General features: G+C 40.8%; 1 protein-coding gene across 1 annotated transcript; it reads left to right on the top strand.

Annotated features, from left to right (window-relative positions):
* Positions 1-8,463: 8,463 nt before the first annotated feature.
* Positions 8,464-10,988, top strand: chst3a (carbohydrate (chondroitin 6) sulfotransferase 3a). The gene is made up of 3 exons (XM_070916414.1): positions 8,464-8,555; positions 9,321-9,872; positions 10,292-10,988. Exons 1-3 carry the CDS (start codon positions 8,476-8,478, stop codon positions 10,986-10,988), a joined length of 1,329 nt encoding a protein of 442 aa, XP_070772515.1. The 5' UTR covers positions 8,464-8,475.
* The last annotated feature ends 241 nt before the right edge of the window (positions 10,989-11,229 follow it).

Raw genomic sequence — 11,229 nt, 5'->3', positions numbered from 1 at the left:
GAAACCGCACCATGAAGACGGCTCCGTCGAGAGTCCTGTACATGAGATGCAACTCTCAAGGTGTTTGTGGCCGACAGGAGAAGGCTAAAGGCAGATGCTTACATGCTAATCCAATGACACATCTTAAGAGTTACACCTGGGCTGCCTCAGTCCAACTGGGCTTCTCACAGGATATGGCTCTGACTGCGGGGCAGACAAAACAAGGATGTACCACAACTTGATGGACAGGTATATTTTACAAATTCTTAGATTCTGTCAACCTCTTTCATTTACCACAAATAATTAACATGTATGCAATTTTCTGATAATGTCTAATAACTTCATTCATAGAAGAGATGATTGTGTCAGAAGGTAAGAAAGCTAAACAGTCTTATGTTTATGACTTTACAAATGTCAAATGATACTTAGTGTTTCAGTACTTTTACTGTAATATTGTATTTGCAATAAATACTGTCTTTGTATTGGAAACCCTACTCACTGAAACATTTTGTCATTGTATCCACACAGTCTGTACTGAACTGTAACTAACTTCTGTGATCTGTCCTTTAAATATTACTATTTCACACAAAGTGCTGTGACCAACTATGTCATGGAGAAAGTAGAGGGATTAAATGGATGCAGAATCTATACCATTATACTGGTCATATTATTTACAGTGCCATCTGCCATGCACTCCACAACCATCTGTTGCATTAGGAAAGAGAAAAAAACTCCACTATTTACTCAATTAATAGGATAATCATAAAGCAGAGGATGATGTAGATGACAGCAGTGAACGATCTGATGAGATTATAGCTCCTGTTTGCATGTTATGGTAGAAATCATGAAGTGAATGTGAGGAAATCGAAATAAAAGATGATGCATCTTTCTTTCTGACTATTCATTTCTTTCTTTATTTCCATGTTCACTGTGTCAACTCTCTATGTAATTAAAACACCCCACTGATTAATTTATGTCTTTCTGGGACTTTTTGAATGGTATTTTGGGCACTGAAGCGGGCTAATCTTCTTTTTTTGATAATCTTATTTGCCACCCAGAGGTAAATGCTTGTTAACAAATGTTATATAATACTAACCTGGCGGTCCTCCATTTGACTAGGATCATCTTTCTACAAACACCAACCCATCTATTGGTTACTTTACGTCTTCAAGTTTATGAGTTAGTTTAATTTTTAAAATCATTTTCATGAATCCAGACAAAAGGTACGTGAATGTAACTCAAAGGGCCCAGAATGACCCAGTGATCCTCCTTCTTTTCTTCTTAAACATACACCTATCAAATCCAAAATGATTTGTTACTACAATATCTAACTAACTGTATGATCTGCAATCAAGGGGAGGAAAAAAACCCAGGAAGTCAACAGATATAATTCCTGAAAAAAGAATACGTCAAGTATACAAACAAGTCCATTATATGGTGCGTATACACAGCATTAAAACATGTTGCATGCAAGGGGATTTACACACATGAATAAACCTTTTACAGTCTATTCTCATGCTGAAATTAAATCTACTTTCTAATCTGAGTGGTACCAGTGGTGCCAGAGTGTACAGTATATAGCATGAGCTCAGTGGCTGCTCGGAGCACAATTTGTGCTTTCAGAAAACTGTAGGTTGGTGCTCAGTCACATTGAGGAAAAGAGCGACACACAGACTAAAAACCACCAACATGAATTTTTAGTATGATTTAAGAGCAGTGACCTCTGGCAGCAGACAATTTCCCTGCATGAACAGTGAAAACCTTTCAGATTGGAAACCAAATGTGTCCAGACTGCAAAGTATACAAAGGCAAATCAATGTTTTTTATGCCCACACGATGTCAACACAATATATAGAAAAGATCACCTGTCAGGTTACTTCTGTACATTGGTGGTCAAGGCCGTGGCTTCAGATTTAATTCTCATGGTCCTGGCAGATGGCAGGCCTAAAGATTAACCCACTGTGCTCTAATCTCTCCTCATCTTGTAATGCACAGAGCCTGTCTGTGGTCACACAGGCTCCATCAGACATAAATGTAAAGCACAATTAGCACGCGTACTGTCGCTGCAAGCAGCCACAGAGTCCACTGGTGGTCATGTTGCATATAGCGTGCAACATTATGTGAGTTCACAAATCTGTCATCGTCTGTCATACAGCAACCCATGACCTTTGTTTAAAATGTTTTCAGATGTGTGTCAGTGCATGCATTCTATAATAAAGTGTGTTTGCAATGATCACTGTAAAAAAAAAATCATACGGATAAAAGCTCACTGCTCATCTGTAGTCATCTTCTTAGTTTCTAATCCTGGGCCTTCAATCACAGCGGCACATGCTGACCTCTTTGTTCCTGCTGGGGACAGAGCCATTAGGCTGCCCATAGGGAAATTTCAGGGAGATGCTTATCACTTCATCTTGCTGCTGCATGTGCATCATTTGATTTGGATTATTGTCATCAATAGACAAGGGAAAACCTGCATCCAAATAGGCTCAGTGTATCCTGAAATATTTATATCAGTATAACTCAGCCACTGACATGACTGAACAATGTTTCAAATCATGTTTGTGCCTTGACCAGATGGGCCACTTCAGTCACGGTCCTGCTTTAAAAAAGGATATTGCCATTAAAGGGTTTAACATCCACATGACAACAAACAAAAGGCAAGGAATCAAGAGCAGCGGAGGATGAAACATAGTAGATACTAATATGTTTCCTTCTTTGCTACATCGTAAGACAGGCATAAGGAAAAGAGCAGAGGTCATCTTTCTCTGGGACCAAAAACACATTAAGTTCTGCTACAATATCAACCAGCTCAACCTCTCAGATCAGCTGGCACTGCTCTGCTGACTGTTCCTAGAATTACATCCACACATGTTGAACCTGCCTTTAGCTACCATGCTGTAAATATCTGGAACACAAGCTTTAGATCTGCGTATTCTTTCACCTTAAATTTTTTGATCTTAATGCGTTTTTCATTATCATTTAATTTGCTTTCCCACCCACTTTTTTTATTGTTTATCTCAGTGTCTTACTTAAAGCACTTTGCATTATCCTGTGTATGAAATGTGTTGTGTAAATAAAGTTGCCTTTCCTTGATTTTTGTGCAAGAAGTAGTGTGATTTCAAATTTAAGAGGGGGACTATGTAAGCCCTCATCAATGGGTGGGCTGTGCCATAAAAAAAAATTGATTCAGGCACTCAAGTTGGAAAACTAAAAAATGCTGCCCCAGTTAATGAAATAATAGCTGAAGGACATACATTTACATTTATTTTAACTTCAAATGACATGGGATTCTGATATGAGAAAATGTTTTCCTCTGCAACATTTGGGTTCGCTGTGTGTGATTGCATTATATGGTTGAAGTTGAGAGCACGTTTTTGGCCATTTATCAAGAGGCGATGTTGACAGAGAGAGCTGCAAGTAGAATTAGTTTGGCTCCGGGCCTGTGCATGTTTCTGAAACGTGAGGGTCCATAAAAATGTCAGCTGAACATGTAGACTACCAAATAACAGTTTGTCACTAAGACATCAAGAACATTTTGGATTACAAGAATCCCAAGTATACCAAAAGTACACCGATCATATATATCATATTATATACAGTTTGCGTAGTGCTTAGTATTGGTTAAATTATCAGTTCAAATATTTGTCTTTGGAGTGACAAAAACAAAGTACTGCCTTCGTAAATTTTTCCCCCTAGCTTTTAAAAAACACAATAAGAAATCAATTCCGGTGCTTACTTGGAAAAATGAGATATACCAGGTCAAAAATAGAAAGGGAAACTTTGAATAATTTGTAGCCTACAGTACTTGTGTCACTACAGGATCACTCTGTCTGTTAGAGCACCTGTTGTCAAGATACCCAATTCAGCTTTACCATTTTGGATTATTATTAATAATCTCTAGTGTGGTTTGCCAAGGGCAGAGGTTTGCTTTTAGTCCTGGTCCACTCTAAAACTAGGTCACTCCTTTAATCTCTCCATGCAGAGTATACTGTAGGTTAACAGCCTTTTCATTTCATAAACCTCAGAGAGTGCTAGCAGAGTGAATACACAGTCATGAATCATGCAAAACCCTAAAAAGATATGACACACTACCTCTGCAGGAATAATCATGGGTTGACATGACCACTCTGTTGCGGTGCTAAGATAATTTATGAACATATTAGTCCTGTTTTACGGGTCTCACTAAGATTTCAACAAAACCTTGAGGCTTCACTTTGTATTGTTCATGAGGAAAATGCAATGCAATCTGTAAAAAAATAAGGTGCATCAAATATTTTTTATAGGTGAATTTGACATGATACTGATGGGCATCATGTTGGCCGCTGGTGCTAAAACTAAGCCTGTGCTCTCAGGCGGACAGTCCCTCTCTGATATGCTGCTCCAGTACTCTACAATCTTTTACACTGCTGCCTCCAAGTGGTAAAACAGCAGTGGTGGTGTAAAATAAATTAAAAAAAAGCAAAACAAATCACTTCTATGGATTTGTTTCACTGTGTATTTACATATATGCAGTGTTTGGAAATATATAGAAATGTATGTATTCATCCAGAATTGTAGATATTATGATTGTGATTATCATGACAATATCTGTACATGTCTAATGTGCTTTTTTCACAGCAGACATTTTGACTTGTCATAGCAGAAAAGCATAGGTGTTACTAATAACATTAACAATGGCTCTGTTCCATTTAAGTGTGAGAGTAAGCCGTGACAGAGTGACAGTAAGCCAGCATGCATGACACCAGGACCCTGAAACTGAAGCAGCTAAATGGAATTCAGCCATCAGGCATTTTATTATTTACACCTGTGCTTTTGTGACAATGTCTTTGGTGAAAAAGGCCTACAAGGGCTACCGTATGTAAATGATAAAAAAACATTTGACCTAATTAAAGAACTTCAAGGTTGTTTAAGATCAGCACAAGAGCAATGCAGGAACATAGCGCACATTTTTGGAATAGTTGGTGTTTGTGCACAATGTGAAGCAGGTCACAACTGTCCTTCAAATTCTAGGAATGTGGGAGGTAATGGGGGTAATGATAGAAAGGGGCTGCTGCTTGACCTACAGTAGATGTCGTTAACCTCCTCTAACAGACGTTAACCAGCCTAACAGAAGTTAACAGAACCCCAGCGGACAGCAGTGAGAGGAAGGTGACTGGATCTACAGTCCCATCTGGAAGGTCTCATTTTAAAAGGATGACAATGTGTTAAAGCTCACAGTACATTGTGACACCCAAAGCAAGGATTGCAATTTATTTGTGCCTCTGGTTATTTTGCCCTGCCTACAGATAATCAATTCAAGTGGCTTATAACATATCTTACAAGAGTAACAAGGTTGCAGTCAGGATAAATGTTCAAGTCACGACAAGTTACAAAGAACATTATACCAAAGTACAAACTGACAGCAGGTTAAGGCTGATGAAAGACCGAGATCAGTAAGTGCATTTATTTCCAATTTAAAGAAAAGCTCTACTTTTGGTTGTTTGTAGTCTTGTTCATGCCTAAATTATCTCGATGAATGTAGTTTTTGTTGTGTTATGTTTATTCATGCATTGACAACAAATCTAGCCAGTGTTAAAGACGTTTTTACAAAGATGAACGGAAATTTGTACACTGTGTTGCTGTCTTAGGATATCCGAAGCAGAATGTGACTTCATGCGCTTCACTTTAAAACAGTAAAACAGATAAACATGCTATTATCTTATCTGATCGTATTTTATCTTGTGACAACAGTTCCTAAATAAACGAGGAGCCCATTGGCTGTTAAACTTACAGAATCAAAACATGCAATTAAATGCTTGGTCTCTAAAGAAAAAAAGAAAAAGATGTGGTGTACAAAGTGGCATGGACTCTACATTCAGGCGGCACTTCCTCGAACAGGGGGGTCTTTATCCAAAATTGCAGGGGTGTTTTGGGGATCACGTGACCTCGCCTGCACAGGATGTCCCACGCAGGGGGAGCGGTGACGTGAAGCGTGCCTACAGTCGGCTCGCTCGTGCAGTGTGGACCAGCACATGGGGAAAGTTGGAGAAAAGTCTTGAAGCGATGATATTTGAACTAAAAACGAGTTTTCAGGCAAGTTAGTACTTCTATCTGCCGGGTGTCGGGGACGTCTATAAATACCTCAGTGACACACAGCGTTTGTTTTTCTTTACTTTAATATTTAATCTAAATTAAAAAAACAAAAATCTCGCTTGTCGTCCGTTTTTTGCTCTCCGTGATGTCGATGTTCCTGCACGACGTCCGTGCCGCCGCGCTGCCTCTCACTCATCTGGCAGAGGAGAGGAGCCCGCGTCCGAGGACACAATGAAGCAGTGTGTCCTGGTCCGAGACAATGCCGCAAGATGCTACGAAGGGGACGATACTGTTTTCTCACAAGATCAGGGACGTTTTTGCTCGATTGCAGAGAGAGAGAGAGAGAGAGAGAGTGAGAGAGAGAGCAGCTAAAGGTTTGTAACATCCGCTACCTGAACATCACCATCTTATTCATTCTGACAGGAAATGACTCAAAGCTCTAAAAGAAAAACAACCCTGTAGCTGTAGAGCCACCGGCGCACAGTGGAGCTTGTAAACATCCTGCTGCCATGCGCCTAAAACGCTATGCATGGTGAATAATGACAACGCTGTTTCCACCACTGTCAAACGATACACGAGTGATGTGTGTGCGTTTCCTCGTATGATGCAGGTAGAAAATGATGATTATGCAAGTATGGAGGCTGTGTATGCCGTTTAGTCCACTGCGATCAATATTTCTTTCCATCATAGATGTGACTTGCTCATATAACCATTTTGCCAGATTTCATTTTGAATACTTGAAAGCATCATGCCCTCATCTGAGGACATCAGGGATTAATAGTATGCAGGAGTATTCATTAGTCTGTATTCATTCTGGTTCAGTGGTGGGGGTGTTGGAAGGGCTCCTGAATTGAATGCCCCCTCCCCCTAAATGACGGCTATAGTAGTAAATGGGAATCTCACACACACACACACACACACACACACACAATTACACAGAGGGGGGTGGGAGGTAGTTTTCTTAATTTCCAAATGGCAATAGTATGACATCCAAACTAAAATCAATCAATTACATGGAAATGATAAACGGCACCTACATATTATAATGGTTTTCAATATTTCTCTATAACAGTTAATTGTTTAGGGTTGAACAGCAAAGCTTTCAGTGGGAATTTAGCTTTCAGCGTCTCCAGGAGATGCTGCTTCGCGGCTTTGACGGCAGCCATTAATGTAATTTGTAGTGAGATGATAAACAGAGTGATGTGTGTTTCTGCTTGAGCAGATAGTCAGATTTGCCAACCGCTCCAGTGACTCTTGAATATGTAAAAGTGCTCAGCTCAAGAGCTTCAGCCTGACAGTTTGACGGCTATGGCGTATTAAGCTCAGATAATTGGGTGATATTTACTTACAGAGCACACAATCACTCCACAACGGCTTGGAAACGGTGTCTTTTTTCCCTTAATGATATGCTTTGTAGAAATTATTCACTCTCTTGACAGGTCCAAATGGTGTGTGTGTGTGTGTGTGTGGGGAGGTAGTAGTCTACATTTCTTTTACAGTAATATTAAAGAGTCCATTGACAATTTATTGTTTTTTCAAATGAAATTCAATGTTAAAATTGTTCATTTTTGACACCAGTGTGTCCTGATATGGGGATAAATGTGGTTACTTGTTACTTATTACTGTTGACACTTTGAGGCTTGCGCCTTAGCGGTGCCTTCACAATGTGGTATAATGATACTTACGAATTAACCTTTAAGATGGCGCAACTCAGCAACAGATTCACTTCTTGAATTTTGAAAGTGGCTTCATGTTTAAGAGATGGGGGTGTTGAAATCACACAGTATCGGCTGTGTCCCCTGTCTTATGTGGCCATGTGGAAGTGCTCCACTGTGTTTGCTGGCATTGAAAACCAGCCGTTTACATTAACCCCCTCTCTCTCATCCGTCTTCCTCTTCATCCCCGACCTCAGCCCTTCTGAAAAGCTTTTTTTTGTGGTTCTAAGAAATGAGGCAGAGTTTACAAACGCTGCATGTTGTACAAACTGCTGAACATTCCTGAGGTTTCAGATCAATGCAACGGTGACTGTGTTGTTTAGATATCAGGAAACACTGAATTTAGGTTTGTTGTTTTCTCTTTTGTGTTTCTCTCCCATTCATTTTATGATTGTCTTCAGCATAATCCAATACATGTGTGTCGTATGACCTCATGGTAGTGTTGGACATACATTTTTACTGTCCTCTTAGTCAGCTTTATTCTGTATTTATACATCATCTTTACTCATTTAAGTGTTCTTAAGACTTGAGCCAAACACAGTTTGCAACAGCATTATGGTATGTGTTATGTTCTATATTGCATACTGTTTTTTTTACTATTTTAACTGAGATACCTTTCTTATTGCAGAATGAAGCTTTAGCTTCTGTGTGACAAGCTATGACCAACACACAGACTAGACTCTAGAAACAACAAAGCCAGGACTCAAGAATGAAGACCAAATATGCAATTGTCTTTATCTGTATCGTGGCCCTGGTCATCATCGAAAAGGAAAGCAACATCCTATCAAGGTGAGAGAATAAAGAACAATCTGTAACTTGACTTTACTGAAGAAAATTCCTTTGGATGGAGTTATTACTTCTGAGGAAATTGTTGCTCAAACCAGTCTCTTTCACATAAACTCGAGCCAGAGCTTTGCCTTTTATATCGTCCAACTAGCTTCATCCAACTTGGCTTTCTGATGAAAATATATTGATGTAGGTTTGCAGAGATTGGGTGGAATTCTAGTATCCTGGCTTGAGACTGTCTTGTAACTGTAACATTTTGGTAAATACTCTTATTCTCTTCTTGTTGAGAGTTCAATTAGAAGACTGACACCACTGTCAAATCTGTACCCTAAATATGAAGCTACAGCCAGCAGCTGGTTAGCTTAGCTTAGCATAAAGACTGGAATCAGGGGGAAGCAGCTAGCCTGGCTCTGTCCAAAGGTTATAAAATCAGCCTACTAGCGCCTCTAAAGCTCACTGATTAACATGTTATATCTCCCTTGTTGAATCCACTGAAAAGAACGAAGTGCAACAAAGCTGTGATTTCACTGGGTTTTCAGCCGGACTATTTCTTAGACGTGAACAGTGGATTTTGTTACCTTTGTACAGAGCTGGGCTAACTGCTCCCCCCTGTTTACAGTCTTTATGCTAAGCTAAGCCAACCAACTACTGGCTGTAGCTTCGTATTGTATAACGCACAGAGTGCACATGAGTAAGATCTATCTTGGGTGTTTATGCTGCTTCTGTTGTTAAGTGATATGTTTTAATCAAACCTCTGTATCCCACCAGGGTCTCTGATAAGCTGATCCAGAGGCAGATTCCACAGCAGACCCCACAGACTCCACTGGATTACAGCAACACAACACAAAATGGCTCCCTGACAGTGCTCAAAATGCTGCTCTCTCAACTCACTGGTACAAAAGGGAATTACTCAAGTCTCTCTGAGGAGCAAAAGGAGGATGAACGAGATGATTTAGGCACCTACAGCTACGGCGGTGGCCGTAAGCACATATTACTCTTGGCCACCACACGAACAGGTTCCTCATTTGTAGGGGAATTTTTCAACCAGCACGGGGAGAACATGTTCTACCTGTTTGAGCCTTTGTGGCACGTCGAACGCATGCTGACCATGGCTGCAGAGGCAAACAACGGGACAGTGTTGGCAGGAATCTACCGCGACGTACTCCAGGGGCTCTTCCTGTGTGATTTCTCTCCTCTTGAGAAGTTCATCTCTCCCCCACCTCAGGACCACGTCACCCCGGCTCTTTTCCGCAGAGAGTCTAGTTTATCGCTCTGTGAAGAATCTGTCTGCTCTCCTGTAATGAAAGATGTTTTTGAGAGGTATTGTTAATTCTCTTGATACTCACTGTTATTGATCAAGGTTACAATCTTGGTCAAATCTAGAAAAGCAACTTAAATTGAACTGTGATAAATTTGCAAAGATGGAGGGGCTGCTGGTTCTGGTAGTATTTTCTACCACCGTAAGCTCCGGTCTGAAGTCGGTTAATAATGCAGCCCTATACACAGCAGAATCTTAAGCTTGGTGATTGGACGTTTCTTATCGAAATCTCCACAGTCTTGTATCCTTTAATCTTATTTCAAAGAAACAGGCATTTGCTCATCTTTTGTACTGATGATTCAACCAAGAGAGTTTCATGCCCATACAAGGAACCTTGTAACAACTTGTGACATAACTCCTCCTACTTTGCAACCCTTTGAAAAATATATTTCAAACAATAACTATACCACTCTTGTCTTAGGTATCACTGTAAAACGCGTCGCTGTGGGCCGCTGAACTTGACCCTTGCATCTGAATCCTGCCTTTCCAAGCAACACCATGCCATTAAGACTGTCCGTGTGCGCCAGCTGGACACATTGCAGCCTTTGGTGGAGGATCCTCGTCTGGATGTGAGAGTGATCCAGCTAGTCCGAGATCCACGGGCCATCTTAGCCTCCCGCATGGTTGCTTTCTCTTCTAAGTACCAGACGTGGAAGGCCTGGGCGCAGGACGGCCAGGTGCCTGAAGATGACGAGGAGGTGAAGAGGCTCAAAGGAAACTGTGACCACATTAGGATGTCTGCAGAGGTGGGACTGAGCCAACCCCGCTGGCTGAGGAGCCGCTACATGTTGGTGCGCTATGAGGATATTGCCCGCTACCCCATGCAGAAGGCGGAGGAGATGTACAGGTTCACAGGGATACCATTTAGTCCCCAAGCTAGGGAGTGGATTCTGAGGAACACCCAGACCACACAGGAAGCTAGCGGGATTTACTCCACCCAGAAGAACTCATCAGAGCAGGCAGAGAAATGGAGATTTAGCATTCCCTTTACATTGGCTCAGGTAGTGCAGAGAGTGTGTGGACCCACCATGAAGCTGTTTGGGTACAGATTTGTGGATGATGAAAAGACACTGATCAATAAGTCCATCAGTTTGCTTGAGGAGAAACTATTTCATTAATCAAAAATGTAGCTGTGAATCTGCAAAAGCCTGCATGTGATGTATCGGAGCCAGAAGAAGCCATTATTGCACAGACCATAACTAGTAAGCACAGGTGTCATAAAAGACATGTTTTACTGGTGACAGGAAGATTTGGGCCATACAATAATATTCATACTCACCAATGATGTGCCTCATTGTAACAATGAAGAGCCACTTGATAAAGAGAAGTATTTATTTGCATACTGTGTCCACTGAGAAG

Source organism: Enoplosus armatus, chromosome 12 (assembly GCF_043641665.1).
Source record: "Enoplosus armatus isolate fEnoArm2 chromosome 12, fEnoArm2.hap1, whole genome shotgun sequence".
NCBI classification, from domain to species: domain Eukaryota; kingdom Metazoa; phylum Chordata; class Actinopteri; order Centrarchiformes; family Enoplosidae; genus Enoplosus; species Enoplosus armatus.
This window is presented reverse-complemented; position numbering and strand designations above follow the sequence as displayed.

Coding starts and splice junctions, on each gene's coding strand:
- chst3a (XM_070916414.1), top strand. CDS start 8,476: ATGAAGACCAAATATGCAATTGTCTTTATCTGTATCGTGGCCCTGGTC. Junction 8,556..9,320: donor GAAAGCAACATCCTATCAAG/GTGAGAGAATAA, acceptor GTATCCCACCAG/GGTCTCTGATAAGCTGATCC. Junction 9,873..10,291: donor ATGAAAGATGTTTTTGAGAG/GTATTGTTAATT, acceptor CTCTTGTCTTAG/GTATCACTGTAAAACGCGTC.